General features: G+C 43.4%; 1 protein-coding gene across 1 annotated transcript in view; it reads right to left on the minus strand.

Moving 5' to 3' along the window:
• Window positions 1-14044, minus strand: part of SPARCL1 (SPARC like 1) — a 21068-nt gene extending 7024 nt beyond the window's left edge. Inside the window, exons 1-8 of the mRNA XM_025197299.1 lie at window positions 13997-14044; window positions 13032-13094; window positions 12838-12891; window positions 9600-9779; window positions 5611-6798; window positions 3443-3515; window positions 2566-2684; window positions 1884-2004 (exon numbers count right to left, since the gene is read on the minus strand). Of these exons, the coding sequence (XP_025053084.1) occupies window positions 1884-2004; window positions 2566-2684; window positions 3443-3515; window positions 5611-6798; window positions 9600-9779; window positions 12838-12891; window positions 13032-13085 (1789 nt within the window). The 5' untranslated portion in view covers window positions 13086-13094; window positions 13997-14044. The remainder of the gene's footprint in view (window positions 1-1883; window positions 2005-2565; window positions 2685-3442; window positions 3516-5610; window positions 6799-9599; window positions 9780-12837; window positions 12892-13031; window positions 13095-13996) is intronic.
• Window positions 14045-15517: the final 1473 nt, after the last annotated feature.

The following is a 15517-nucleotide window of genomic DNA, read 5'->3' on the forward strand; positions in this document are numbered from 1 at the left end:
CACCACTTTCCTGCCTGCCCCCCCCCTCCTCCCCCAATCTTCTTACCTGAATTTCCTGCTCAGGGCAGGGAGGCATGAACAGCCCCATGGTCCCAAGCCAGAAGCCCTTGCTAGGCAGGGGCTTCCAGTTTTGGGGGAGTGGGGCTGGGTGGGCCCTGCTATTGCAGAAGCCTGCCCTGGCTTCCCCTGGGTCTTACGGCCCCTGGCTGCTATCATCTTTGACACTCAGCTGGGGGCAGATAAATATTAATTTTCTAAATTTTTTAGGGGCCTCGCAGGCCAGATAGAATGGCCTAGCAGGGTGGATGCGGCCTGTGGGCTGCATTTTGCCCACCCCTGGCTTAAAGTAACATACAGAAATAGTTCTAGGAGCATGGATCAGAAAGTAGAACTTTTGCCTCCCAGATGAGTGCCCTAACCATTGAAAAGTTATACTTCCTTGTGTTCACTCACCTTTGATGGCCCTCAGGAGTTTTGAACTCATTGCTGCAGAGTGGCACAGCTTCAGTGAGGGGTGGCTTAGGCACTCTTTTAGAAGGTGGGAGAACTGTATTTGACTACTTTAAAGCTGAGAAGTAAACTGAACTCAGGTCTTCTACTCCCCAAGTGAGTGCTTTAGCCATCCAGTGAGTATATAACATGTGAGATTCGGCACCAGCTCCACCTCTAAAAAGAATGACTACAACTTCATTTTGTAAAGGTCTCAATTCTGCTCATGAGGGGTGATCACAGGTCAGTGTACTAAGTCAGAAGGATACCCCATTTCTGGATCGAATTTAGGTGGAACAGCTGCTCAGCCTGGGTCAGTCCTGGTCATGCACAGTCAAATGTGGGGGCACCTGCCAGATTTAGACATATTTAAGATAGGGAGCTACTGCTTTTTTACACTGTAGTTTTGAACTTAGGCACCTACATTCCACACAAGTCCTGCTTTAGGCACTTGTGGTGAGGCAGGATCATGAGAGACTGGTGCCTCCTGAATCTTGGGGGACACCCGCAGAAGCTGCTGACAGTGGCAGCCCTGTCAGGGAGAGCACCAGCCCTGCCTACAGTGTCCGTGTCAACTGTTGGGGAGGGGGCGGGGGAGACCGGCCCTGTCAGGGGGGGCACGTGCAGCCCCGTGCACCCCCTACCAATCACCTATGGGCAGGATGCTGCCCATGGTGAAAAAGGGGTTAAAAAGAACCTCTGGCCCAGGCCAGGTCCTCCCTGCTATCTCTGCAACCAATGCTAAGTGGAGAGGGAGGAGAATAAAAGGGAGATAGCTGGCAGACAGCAACTAGCCAGCTGGCTACAGTGATTTGAGAGAAGGGAAGGCATTCCTTGGGGGAACAATGTCCAAGTAAGAGACTGGGGAACTTGCTCTGGGTAGAGGGTGAGGGGACCCCCCTAACTGAACAGTCAGAAGTTCAACTGATGATGCCCAAGCATGCTGTTATACTGCCTAAGTTCTTTCCAGCATTCAGCTCTTTGTGCCCCAGGGTCCCAACTCCCAACTATAAAATGGTAATGGTAAAGGTAATGATCTGCTACCTCTCAGAGATATTGTGAGGAGATAAATATTTAAGATTGATAATAGAGGATGGTAGCATCTCCCCCACCAAAAAAAGTTACAAGGAAGGTGATAGAACCAGGCCAGGTGGCAGACAAATGATTCTTCACAAAGGTCAAATTATTGGATTTGGGCATTTTATGTAATATAATTATAGAAAGAGATCTCTCTGAGGACTTTTGAGTCTAGGATTGTGAGCTTATTTCTAACTGGAGGGTAACATATACAGAAGTAATGGGGAAGGGAGGGATCTTATAACTGTGATTGGTTATTAAGGTGATAGGCATTTTATAGAGGTGGATTACATGCATAAAAATAAGCACAGTCTTACATTTGCAGGATCCAATATAGTCTAGGTGCAGCTGATGTCCCATTTTTGTCCCTTCAAGTTGGCATTTCATGCCAAAGAGCTGGCATGTACCCTCGTAGGTCTTATTATCAGTGCCACAAATCTAGGTAAGGAGAGAAAAATCTATTCAGTAATACTGTTAGATTGCTATTGTGCATGTGCCACAGAAGGAGCATGAAATAAAATAGGCCATCGACCTGCAAGTGTTTAGAATTTCTGAAAATAATCCTTGTTCAGGGGGTGTAAATATAGATTTTGGGGCCTAACTTTAGGCATTTTTGAAATCTTAAATATAATTTACTGTAACAAAATACTATTGCTATAGTAATCCCATAGCAGCCTAGTGGGAAACCATGCTGAACAGTGTCCTACATGTGTAAGTGCATGGGTCTGCTAAAATATCAGAGACAAATTGATGTAATGGTTGGATTTTCTGTAGAATTTTAAAAGAGACTGTACTTTATTTTTTTGTAATGTAAATTAGGGGAAAAATTACATTAAGAATTTCAATCAGCCATCTGTGACAATTCTGGTAATTTCAACTCTTGGGTGTCCAATTATCAAAATCAGTGGGAGCCATTCACATTCTTCTTAGTGAAGAATTGCTCTAACTAATGGAGTACCAAGTATTGTAGTTAGTTCTTCCTGTCAGTGGAATACTTACATGCTCATAATCTTTAGTTGGAGGGCAAGCAGCAGGATCTTGGCAAACACAGCTGAGTTTTCCTTGTTCATCTGCATGACAGACCTTTCCTCTTTTACAATGGAAATTCCTACAAAGGTCTGGCAAAATGTCATCAAACCAAAGAAAGAGAAGAGCAAAATTGGGCATTTGAGTGAGATGTAACTTAACAATCAAGAAATCTCAAAACACACCAAAGATGTTTGAAATATGCATCCAAGTTTGTGTGTTTCCCACCACAAAGCTTTATCAGAGACAGCTGAATCTCCTTGTTAAATAACAAAGGCAAGAAATCCCATTAAAGTAAGATTTATTCTGAGTTGTTTTTAGCACATTTGTGTACCACCTGCATGGACAGTGACATCTTTCTTACATCTGTTTTCCATTACAACAAAGTACTATCAAAATCCAAAAGAAATAAAGCAAAAAGTGTGAAGGCAGGGGGAGGGGGACAAACAAAAATATGTGGACGCAGTTTCTGTATTAGTTTGGGATAAAATTTCATATCTGTTCTTATTGAATCCAAATAATTTTGGCCTCCCTTAATTCAAATCAAAATAAAATGTCTTCATTCCTTCAACTAATGTTTTGGTGAAAATAACTCCAACTTTTATATAGGTGTTATGAAAGTATATGCCCTATCTACAATGTATTTTACATTTTTTATAATTATTTCAATAAATAAATGAGTATCCAGGAGGGATTTTTAATGTGCACAGATGCAATACAACATCACATACAGCAAAATTCAATCAGATGAAATCATGTCATGACTAAAATAGAAAAAGAAATTTGCAGCAGCAAATTCTACAGCTCTTCCAACACAATAGTTTTATAATCATGTAGATAGATTACTTACCAAAAAGGAACACCTTTATACTGCTATCACTTGTACTTTCTCTCTTACTATGTGAACTGTCTGTAGTCTTAACCTTTGAAATCATAAAAGCAAAAGGAGAAGTTGTAATAGGTCTCTGAAGTGAAAATTCCATCACTCCATCAACAATTGCTCATTTGTAAATGAGTACATCTCACTGAGTTGAGAGAAATGTTTCTCTTCTGTCCTTGCTCCAGTACTATGAGGAAGCTATGTCTTGAGGGAAGAATGCAGTGTAAGAAAACTAGAGGCCCAAGCCCCCAAGGAATTCTGGTACTGTGACATTTGGCATGACACTGCCTAATTTTTAAGTAGTTGGGCCCAACAGCAGAATACTGCCTTGAGGTTGACCCTGGGTTTCCAGTACAATGTACAAGGGAAAGGAGTGTGGCATCTACAAAACTCAACGCGATAATAAGTCACCTAAGCTAGCCAGTAGGAAATGAGAAGAACCAGGGTGGAGGTTTGAATCCTTGCCCTTTCCAGTGCTATTGTGAGGTGCTTGCTGCACCTCAGGATCTTCAGTCCTGAGCCTCCATTTTAGGATAAGCTACAGCTTGGTGTTTTATGGGAGGTGGGAAAGGTGGACTCTAATTTGGGAACTGGACTTGATGGCTCAGGAGGCTCCTTCAAGCTCTATGTTCCCCAGGCACAGAAAGGAATTGAAGTCAGATCTCATGTATCTTGTGTGAATGTTTAGGGGGATATTTCCTTCTTTACTAACTTATTGAAGGAATGTGCAGAGTCTGCTGTGAGAACACAGGCAAGCTTGGCAGAGGATTGTTGCTGTACCCTGATGGTGCTTGAGCGTGAGATCAATGTTAAGCTGTCCAAGACTGTGAGGTCCAGGGAGACTCAGGCAACAGTCCATCAGTCAGGGGAACTTTAATATAAAAATCTTAGACACCCATAGGATTTAAGCACTTCTGAAATTAGGTGGCAGATGAGATGGAGTTTGGAGGATGTAAACTTTGGCTTTAGGTGCCTAGCATATCAATTCATTTCAGTTTAAACACGTGGCTAAGTCCTTCCAGTTTTGACACAACACTTAAACTTATATTTATTTAACTACTTTGCTGAAGGGAGGAGCTACTGAAATATGACCTCAGTCTCCATGAATACATGCTAGAACTGCATGCAAACAAGCAGGGGTGTATGCTTGCAGTGGCATAAATGGTAGTGGCACAAACTTGTGCCACAGTGCACACCCCTACATGTGCCTTTTGTTGCGGGCCATGCCCAGCTCCCTAGAACAAGGCTGCCTGTTCCCCTGTCTCCACATGCTGTGGAGCCCTCGTGTGCCCCATGTGCCACAGCGACTCAAGATGGGGGAGCAGGCTGCCTGCTCTCCCATCTTCATGCCTGTCCTGGTGCATGCTATTTTCATGTGCTTTGGCCCACGGTTTCTTCTGTTTTTGTTTGTTTGTTTGTTTTTTTGCTACTGGGAAATCCTGGTAGCAAATTTTGCCCCCACGCTACAAATTAGCAGTGCCTTGCATGATTTAACATGCAACATGTGTAGTTTGTGGTGTCACAAAGATGTTTGTGACATCACAAACTGCATGTACCTGAATATATGGACATGGCCTAGGAGGCAAAATTTTGTGCTGACTTGCACCTGGTGTGAACCCAGAAAGTCAAATGGTGTTGCAGTGGCTGTAAATCAGTGAAAATCTATCCTTAACAGTTTATAAAAGTGCCTGAAATTGTGACCATAAAGATTATACGTTGTTCTTTGTCAGGAGCTGAGGGACTATAGATAATTTACATAAAAGTGTAACAAACATCTGTTAAAAATGAGAAATAAACCTGCTTCAATTTGCTTATAAGTGGGCCATATCTTCCTCTATAAATTAGTAACAACTGCATCTGAATTCACTAATTGCAAAAACCTTCAATTGATCAGCTTTCATTTGGTATATATTAGGAAAAATAATAGTCAATGCATATAAAATGAAGGCAATGTAACCTCAAAGCAAATTATAAAGAACAAGACCTCCAAGGTCATTATAGCCATCAGTGAAGGAGAGCTGTCCTTTAAGAATTCTCGTTGAGGGCCACATGTAAGATACAGCCTACTGCTATGCTTTAAGTTTGAGTACAACTTTGGGTTTTTTATCTCCCCCTTTTTTTTTTTTTAAGGCACTTACATTGTCTTCAGATTCCATTGTGTTTGCATTCTGCAGAAGGCTGGCTATTTTTGCATGCTCCTCACTGTCAGAATTGGCTGGCTCATGGCTATAATAATCTTGCTCAACATTAATTAAGTGTTTAATGTCAATATGTTGGTTATTGTCAGTTTCATTAATAACTACACTGTCGTCTTCTTCCTCTCTCCCCCTCTGCTGCTCAGCACTGATACTTCCATGATCATTACTTTGAATTCTTTCACTCTCCTGATAGGCTGGTCCTTTCTGGCTTTGGTTAAAATCATCAGTGTTGCCACCAGCATCAGAATTGTTATCAGCATTATCATTATTGTTGCTGTTACCAATACTTTGGTCCTCCATATACTTTCTCCTTACCACTTCCTCAGGCTTAGTAGTATTCTGGTTACCATCTTGGAGCCTTTCTTCAGCCTTCTGGCCTTGCCATTCAATGTTCTGATCTTGTTTAGTACTTCTTGATGAGACAGTTGCCTCCTCTCTTGCTTGCATATTCTCCTCCTCCTCTTCTTGACCATCATCCTGCCTCTTGGTGATTTGGAAGGGCTGGCTGGAATCTCTGAGAGTTTCATCAGATTGCCTGTTATCATTGTTTTGCTTGTTCTTATAGTGGTCTTCTTGAATTATCAGATGAGTTTTCTGGCCCCTGTCTATATAGCCAATTTCACCCCACTCTTCTGCTGTTGCCTCCTGCTCCATGTCTTCATCACTTTCACTGTTGTTTTCTGATACAGCAACTCTCTTTTTATTGTATTTCCATGCATCTTGCTCTTGAACAAGAGTGAAATCCTCCTCTGGATTTTCCTCACCATCCTGATCTTGGTGACTAGCTATGTTGCTATACTTCTTCTCCTTCCCAAATTGAAAATTTTCACTGCTGGATTGTTTGCTGCTCATGGTATGCACAAAATCACTCCACTGAATGTCAGAAGCCAAGGTTGGACCAATATGCTGTAAACTAATACTCTCTAGACCACTTTTCCTGTGATGTTTGTTACTGCTTCTTTCCTGTCTTTTAACAGTCCTGTGCTCCATCTTCGGTTCACCAGACACCATCAATACCTGCTCCTCCTTCTCATGACTACCTTGAAGTGGGAGCAGACTGTCCTTGTTCAAATACAGCTCAGGCTCTGAGTGTTCCCTCTCTGAAGTTTCAGAAGAAGAATCTTGAACCTTCCAAATAAAAATGCAGATTTATTGAACAGACTAATAAATAGTTTGTTTTACAACTGCATTTCCAAGTTGCTATATAATATACTCTTTTCACTTGGTCAGTACACAGGATGAAATTCATCCCTGTATGGAGATGGAATGATTTGTGGAGTCAGTGAAGTTTGTGGATGGGCAAGAGGTCTTACAATGAATGTACATTTATTTAGGGCTGGAATTTCCAAACAATTTTCATAGGATTAGCTGTGCAATTTGTATCATAATTTGTTAGGAGTTGAATGGCTATAACTCAATTAGTCTTTTTTGGAATCTCAGTGTAAGTATCAAATATTGATGTAGGTACCTAACTTTTGGCAGCTGGAATTAAAAACATTGGCTTCAGTAAGTATTAGTTACCCCAGAAAATAAATATTGTGTTAGCAATGAGAAAAGAGGAAAGTTGGGAAAACATCCACAGCTTTTGATTTTTTTTTTTGGAACAAACTTCAGACTCAGAGTGTTTAGAGTCTAAACCAGAGATTTCCAACCTTTTTGAATGTGGGGCCGGATCATGAACTTTTTATCACCTAGTAGGCCGGCCAAAGGACCCCCCCACCCTGCCATCAGGAAGCTGCTAAGGGACTGGGGGAGGGACAAGGGGTGGGAACGAAAGTAAACAGTGTTTACTTTCGTTTCCCGTCTCAGCACCTCGGGCCTTAGAAAATGGCTTGGCGGGTCACATGGTGGCCCGTGGGCCGTATGTTGGACAAGCCTGGTCTAAACATTTAGACACTCAGAATGTTGCTTAGCCAAGTATTTAATTACTGATAAGTATTATCACAATGATTCCCATTCTTATTTCAGGATCAGCCTATCGGTCTCCTATTGTGGTTCCTGGCTCAGTTAACAGGAATCCTATTTCATTTGATATCAACAATAACACGATGGGAAAAAAAAACCCAGTAGTGGGCATCACAGGGTACACCGGGGGCTTATCCTTTACCCAGTAAAGTCAGCGGTAAAACTGTTGATGTCATTGAAAAAGGTTCAAGCCCTAAAAGGAAAAGAGCTAAGTATATTTGGGAGCCAAAGTTTTGAACTGGGGAGTGGGCCTAATAGCTGAGTTAAAATTAGCCTACCTATCCGAGGCTTCTGCTTTCCACTAAACGGAGACAGCATTGGAACTTGTTTAAGATGAAAACAAGTATAGTTTAAAAATCCCACCTATCTCCTATCACATAACACTTAGGGAAAAGGAAGAAGCTGAGTGGTCATGAGGGGAGATTTAAGATGGCTGTTAGTCCCAGTTATCAACCGTGTAATAGGAAACCCCCTTCTGTTATCATTGTGCAGTCAGTGGCTGATAGAAAACTATGAGAAGCCAGGGAATGTTCAGGAATCTTGATGTTTTTCTGAACAGACCTGCAGGCTATTTGTTTCTCTTGTCACTAATTAAAAGCAGAGTACTTGACCCTAATTACACTTAGAACTTCCAGTGGGATTACTCATTTGGATGGGTGCTTAAAATATTGGTAAAACTTTCCTGTCAATGTGAATAAGGATCACTACCACTTTGGAATGGACCCAGATATAACAAGATTAAAAATATTTAGTTGGTACTATGCTTGCCATCTGTGTATTACATTTGTAAGGTCATAGGATCATAGAAACGTAGTGCTGGAAGGGACCTCATGAGTTCAAAGCATCCTTGACTAAACCGTCCCAGCCAAGTATCTGTCTAACCTGCTCTTGAAAGCTCCTGAAGATGGAGATTCCACAGTTTCATTAGATAGCCTGTTCTAGTGCTTCACATCGTCAGAAAGTTCCTCCTAATTTGCAACCTAAATTTCCCCTACTGTATTTTGAGGCCATTGTTCCTAGTCCCGTCTCCTACAGCCACAGAAGAAAACCTATCTTCATCCTCCCTGTAATCGCCTTTCAGGTACTTGAAGACTGTTATCAAATCCCATTTTGGTCTTCTCTTTTCCAGAGTAAAAACATGATTAAAATGTCAAGTGAGATCAAAACAATGTATAAGCATTTCCTTCTTATTCAGTATTTCCTCTGAAACAACAGAGTCTGCACTAAATATCCTGATTGACATTTACAATCCTAATTTTTTATTGGTGGAAAGCAAGTCCATTTTCACTCAAATATAATACTAATTTGAGTCAAACATTACAAACTGAAAATTAAATCTGAATATATATTTGCACATTTTAGTTGGAAAGGGTTGCAAAAGTGAAAAGCAAAATTTGTATATTGAAAATATCTCAAGATTGAACTGCTACAATTTTTAATGCTGTCATTAACTGTTTTTGCACATTAGTAATTACAACACTTATATTTTTGACTTTGCATTTTTTAAAGAAGCATTATGGGAAGCTTTTTATTATATCGATTCATATTTTCCTAGAGTTTGAGTTTCCTCCTGCTTATCATAGCCCCTTAGGTTTTACTCGTTACAATTTTATTGAGCCAAACATGTTTGGCTAAAGAATATCTTTCAGAAAGACATCTGATCTTGAGCTGAAGACATCAAGAAATGGAGAATCCTCCACATATTCTAAAAGTGTGTTCCAATCACTGAGCACCCGCACTATTAAAACTTTATGGCTTATTTCCAATGAGCCTGACTTAAGTGTCCAAACATTGGTTCTTCTTCTGCCATTTTCACTAAATTAAAAAACATTTTAGTATCCAATATTTACTCTCCATAAAGGCAGTTGTACATTTGTGATCTGGTTAACTTTCAATCTTCTTTTGAAAACTTAAACTGTTTGACAACTTAACATGCCAACATATAACCACTTTAAGCAATTTACCTGTAATGGGCTACTATTAGATAAGTGGCTTTCTATAAATGTTTCATGTTTATTTGCAACTGGTGGATCATCCATCATCAATACTGCATCATTTTGTCTTACTGCAGATGTCTTCTCCATGTGTTGTTTCTGGGAGATGGCTGTCGGGTGCGAATTATCTAGAATCATTCTGAAATCTGTCTGAAAAAATAATTTGTTGTATTTTAAAATGTTCTGATGGATACTTTAACTTTGCAATAACAGGGCTTATTAAAAAAAGCCTCTGATAGCATCTAGAATAAGGCAGCTCTCAATATACAATGCCCTGTAACTTACCTTAAGAGCTGGTAGGCACAGTATATAACTTTTCATGCCAAGAGGTAGTGAAAAGAGACTTGATTTTTCACTTTCTTCTATAAAGCACTGGCTGGGTTTTGTTTGTATACAGCTTCACCAGTTATCTATGATCCAGACTGTGTTTTATTTTAACCACCAAAGTTCAAGTTGGGAGCATAGGGGGAGGAGAGTAGAAATGAACGGTTTGACTTGGGTCCATCACTACACATGAAAGCATGGAGCATGTCCTCAATTGATTTGAACTGGCATAGGTCCGTTCAAGTCAACCATCCAGCTGAGGATCTGGCTCAAGAGCTGTGTTCTACCTTTCTTCAGATTAGACATTGTTCAATAAAAGCTCTTCGACCAAAATTACAGCAACTGTTAACAATGTGTTTGAGAATCTGAACTATGGGGTTGCTTACGGTGAACAATCAACACTGGGACAAAATCTCCCCTGTCTTGCTAATGGAATATGGATAAAGTGGCTGGTATCTGACCACCAGGGATCTGGGTTTTCCATTCACCATGGGAAAATGTGGAAAAATGCAGATTTCCCTGCTTTTAAGGAGAAAAAGGTGGATTTTCTCCCTTAAAGGAAAAAAAATGCAGGAAACAGCAGGTTTCCCCTTGCAGGCTGGCAGAGTTCCAGCTGGCAGAGTTCCAGCTTGCAAGGGGCTGCTTGGGGCTGGCGGGAGTGGGAGAAGGGCAATAAGGTAGGGGGCGCCACATGCATCTGTGCGTACGCACATGCACGTAGCAGCCAGACACCATAGAGAGCAGCTCCTGCAGCTCCCCTCCAGATAAGTCTATGGGGTGGTAAGGGCAGATTGAGGCCCCCAAGGTGAGGGAGGGAGGGAGGGAGGGAGGAAGTGGGGCAGGAGTGGCACTACCCAGCTAGGGTGGTGCATGGGACCTGGGTCTAGGGCAAGAATGACTGGCTGCAGGGCCTGGCTGGAAAGCAGGATGAAGCTGTGGGTGGCTTGTCCAGGGGCTGATGGGTGGCTGGATCCCTGCTTCTGTGTGCTGGATCTTCTGCTTCTGGGTGGGGAGCATAGGGGGGGCATGTACCTTCAGATGTGTGTGCAGGGTGGGGGCTGTGGGCTCAGGGCTCCCTGCCCTGCTGCTCTTTCCCCAAGGACTCCACAGCAGAGTGAGTGGGACCTGACATGGGAGGGCGGAGCAAGGTGGGCCAGGTCAGTGCCACCACTGGGAGCCCCACACCGGCCACACTGTCATGGTAAGGTGCCCCCTCTGCACTGCCACCTTCACTGCTGCCAGGTGGGCAGGGGGCACCTTGCCATGGCGGCATGGCTGGTGTGGGGCTCTCAGTGGTGGCACTGAGCCTCTTCACCCTCCTGCACTGAGTCCTACTCACTGGGCTGTGGAGGCCCCTGGGGGAAGGGCAGCAGGGCAGGGAGCCCTGAGCCCGCAGTGGGAAGCCTGCATCTGCTCTCTCCCATGGGCTCTGCTCTGGCCATGCTGTTTGCTGGGGGAGAGGAGGAGCCTGTCTCCATGCTCCGCTTCAGCCGCAGCAGACACCACCTCCCTCAGATGGCAGCCAGGGCTTGGGCACTACTGGGGGGGCAGGGGCTGCGGACCGTGGCCCTGTTCCCTAGTCCCATATCCCTGGCAGCTGGGCCTCGCCTCTGGCAGGGCTGGGAGGGACAGGGGGCTATGGATTATGAGTCAGGGGCACCAGCAGGGCTGGCGGGGTGGGCTATGGGTGGGGAGTGATGGGCACCAGTAGAGCTGGGTGGATGGGCAGCTGTGGGTTGGGAGTGATGGGCATCGGCAGGGCCAGGGGGCTGTGGGTTGGGAATAAGGAGCCCAGGCAGGACCAGGGGATGGGTGGCTGTGGGTTGGGAGTGACGGGCATCAGCAGGGCCAGAAGGCTGTGGGTCAGGAGTGAGGGGCACTGGCATGGGCAGGGACAGGGAACCAGCATATCAGGGCTGCTCAGTGCCACAAAGCAGGGCGGGGCGGGGTGGGGGGGCAGTGGCAGTCACAGCTGGACCTACATCCTGGTGAATGAAGGGGCAGGGGTGGCTCTGATGTTCTATGATAAAAAAACCCAAAATCAAATGCCAAAATATATAGGTATTTATAATTTATATTATTATAATGATTGAGGCACTGGTAGGCTTCCAAATTGCTTTTAAATTGTAAAAATATCAATAAAACATTGTGTTCAACTGATATCTATATATATAGTGGTGTTTCATTTTAATCATGGAAAAAAGTGGATTTTGGGTTTTTTAATCAGAGAATTTGGGATTCTTATCAGAGAATTTGTGAGTTTTAAACAGAGGAAACAACTAGGATCCCTGCTGATCACTGGTTTGATCATTTATTTCCTAGAATAATTATACAGCCAATTATACTAGCCAATTGCCCATCAGGAATGATGGGTTGGGGACAGCACTGCCACCCACCACCCCGTGCCGCCACTATCTCCCAAGAGCGGTGTGGGGAGGGGAACCATACCCTGCCATCCCCTCTGCCCCTCTTGGCCAGCACCCTGTGCTGCCGCCACCACCTCCTGTCTGGAATGCTCTTGAAGCACTCTGATTGATTGTTTCAGACAACCAATCAATCAGAGTGCAAATAAAGCATTACGGACAGACAGACAGACTGACTAAGGCTTTTATAATATTAGAATTATGCTTAAATATACAAATGAATTCTGAGAATTTCTCCAGAGGGATTAGAGATCTTATGATCTTTCTGCTTCATACTTGTGGTCTTTTTTTCATCACTGGCTCAATGACATGTTCATTGCATGGAGTTTCACAATAATTCACATAAGAATCAAATTAAATCTATTTTCTTACTTACATGAACTTGCAGACAAATACAGACGTGTCATATGTTAGAGCTCAGTATTGCATATTATGGTATGGTGATTAAATAATGAAAATACCTTTTCTGTATTTTTCTGTCCACGGATTCCAAGTTTGTACATTAAGGGATAGGTCTAGAAAATAGAAAATGGGGTTAAAATTTGTGTATAAACAAAATCTTAAACAGGTCATGGGGATACTGCAGAAACTAGTGATCTCAAATGCATATTTGAACATTGAAATGCATACTAGGACTAGAATGATGAGGACTTACCGGGATAGCAAAAGATGATCCCACAAGGCAAATGAAGAAAGCCACAGTCTTCATCTTCTAGAGCTAAAAAATAGGATGATATTAAACTCATAGTGGGGTTTGGAAGTTAACCTTTCAGAAACCATAGCCCTAAGAAAGTCTGAAAGTATTTCAAGGATTGGGTACAGTGACTGGATGATACTTGTCTGATAAAGAGAGGTGAGACTAAGAGACTTGAGGACATACCAATGGGCACAGATCTTCCCCAAACAGTCCAGTCTTGTGGGATTTTAATGGTTATAACTGCTTTATCCCAACAGTTACTTTGTCATCCCCCTCACCCCACACACCCACACCCATCTGTTTTAAATACAACATATTGTCTGAGTCCTGCATTCTCTGTGCCTCTGCAAAGTTTCATTCACTGTAGTGTTCATCCTGTACTTCTGCATTCCCAATTTTATTAAAGTAACACCTACATTCAGTTCCTGGACCCTTCCCCATCTTAAACATTGACTAGGGCAGGTCGTGGCTGTAACAGATTCTAGTAAATTTTTGTAGTTGGAAAATTTCTGTGCCTCAAATTTCCAGATACTTTCTCCTGTCAGTTAGGCTTTAGAATTATTTTCTATGTAAATAATTGTGTTTAAACATCAAAAACCATAAAGAAGATTTCCAGGCAAATTAGGTCGCACACCAAGGAAACAAGGGCTTACATTGACCGTTGTATTTGTTTTGGTATTATAACTTGCAAAAAGCATTGTAGCTACCATGCACTCAAAATAGTGGTAGGGATACATGTTGGGGACTTCTTGTGTATACTGTTTTTAATTCCTTAATATCAACATTTTTTTTCTTTTAGTCAACAGGGAACAAATCCACTAATTGATGAAAACCTCCCTTCTCCCAGGGAACAATTAGTCTCTAACTATAGTGCAGCATAACAAAGAGCCTCAATTGTTTCTCTAGCTTCTTGGGTTCATTACCTTAGATTTGCTCAGTAAAGACAAAGGGCCTTGTTATATTGTCATTTTAGGCAGCTTCTGAAGCTTTTAAAGGTGTTAAAGTGAGGCCAATCCAGGGGTTAAATGGCTTAAAGCACTCATACGACTCAGAGTTACACTACTCCAGCGCAGGATCATCTCTGATCTGCATATCCATGCTCCTGTTCCATTAAGGTGTGGCCACTCCCTGCAGCTGTACTGCTCAAAATGAAGTCCTCTGGTATCCCAGGATACTGAAGGACTGGATGCAGTGGCCTCTCCTCCACGTAGTGTTTCTGCACACAGCTGAAGATGGCGACCACTTGAGGCAGGTCAGGGCCAGCGGAGAGTGATGGGGCCTAAGGCATGGAAAGCTGGAGCTGGTGTGCCAGGATGCTGCTGTGGGGTGGGCAGAGCATGGCCCAGCACAAGAGACTGATGAAGGCTGCATGAGGTGGCAGCAAGGATACAGAGGGCGCTGCATGGGGGGAGCTCTGGCACTGCTGCCCTGCCTGGTGAGGTGCTGACAGCTCCCTCACTGACCACCCTGCTGGTTTCCTCTCACACCACCATGCCATGGCTGGTGGGAGGATTTAGCAGCCCCAGTGGGGGGAGGGGAGGAAGGGGGAGGCACTGCCTCATTGTGGCAAGCCACTAGTATGCTGGGAGGCAGGTGACATTTCTGGGAGGAAACCAGTGGGGTGGCATGGTGCAATGCTTTCAGGCCAGGCAGTGATGGTGTTGTTAGTGCCTTGTCAGGCTGGGCAGAAGAGGCAGTTCCATGTCATAACTGATGGGAGCAGAGGTGCGGGCGAGGGAGGAGGAGGAGGGGGAGGTACAGCCTTGAGGCAAGCTACCAGCATGTTGCCTGCACCTGTACTAGGTCTGGGGGAGGCAGGTGACATTTGACAAATAACATGCCCCCCACTCCCCCTCCAAACCTCTCTCTCACACCCCTGCTCATAGAACAGGGATAGAAGCTGGTCCTGGGCACCAGGCCTCTAGTGGCAAGTCACAGCTGTGCAGGTGGGAGACAGTCCAAAAAGGTTTTTAGCCTTAAGGTGTGACTACTCCAAACTCCAAGCTAGCACTAAACTGATTAGCATTTGTGTGGCTCACAGTATAAGTTGTAACAAGGCCCAAATAAAATAAAATAGAAAGCATTAGTCATCAGGTGTAAGAGTCACATAGCTATCTAAGCGCAATTACTTAAGATCAGGACAAGGTTGCATTTGCTACTTTCTAGGAACACAAGAACAAGAATTTATGTATATATTTTCATACATTTTCTTAAACTTACAGTTTACTCCATGTCAGTGATACTCCCATGTTTATGCACTTGCCTGAAGTTAATGTAAGTAATGCTCATTAAGTACAGAATAACTCGTCTCAGCTGCTGACAGTGCAGTGGTATTGTAATATTGACCAGCTCTAGGCATTTCTAACGCAGAAGCAGTTCCACTATTAGACGCCTTGAAAATGGCTGGGGTTAGTGTCAGGGCTGTTTTGGCCTCTTATTTTCAA

The sequence above is a fragment of the Alligator sinensis genome, unplaced genomic scaffold (assembly GCF_000455745.1).
Source record: "Alligator sinensis unplaced genomic scaffold, ASM45574v1 scaffold125_1, whole genome shotgun sequence".
Classification (NCBI taxonomy): Eukaryota; Metazoa; Chordata; order Crocodylia; family Alligatoridae; genus Alligator; species Alligator sinensis.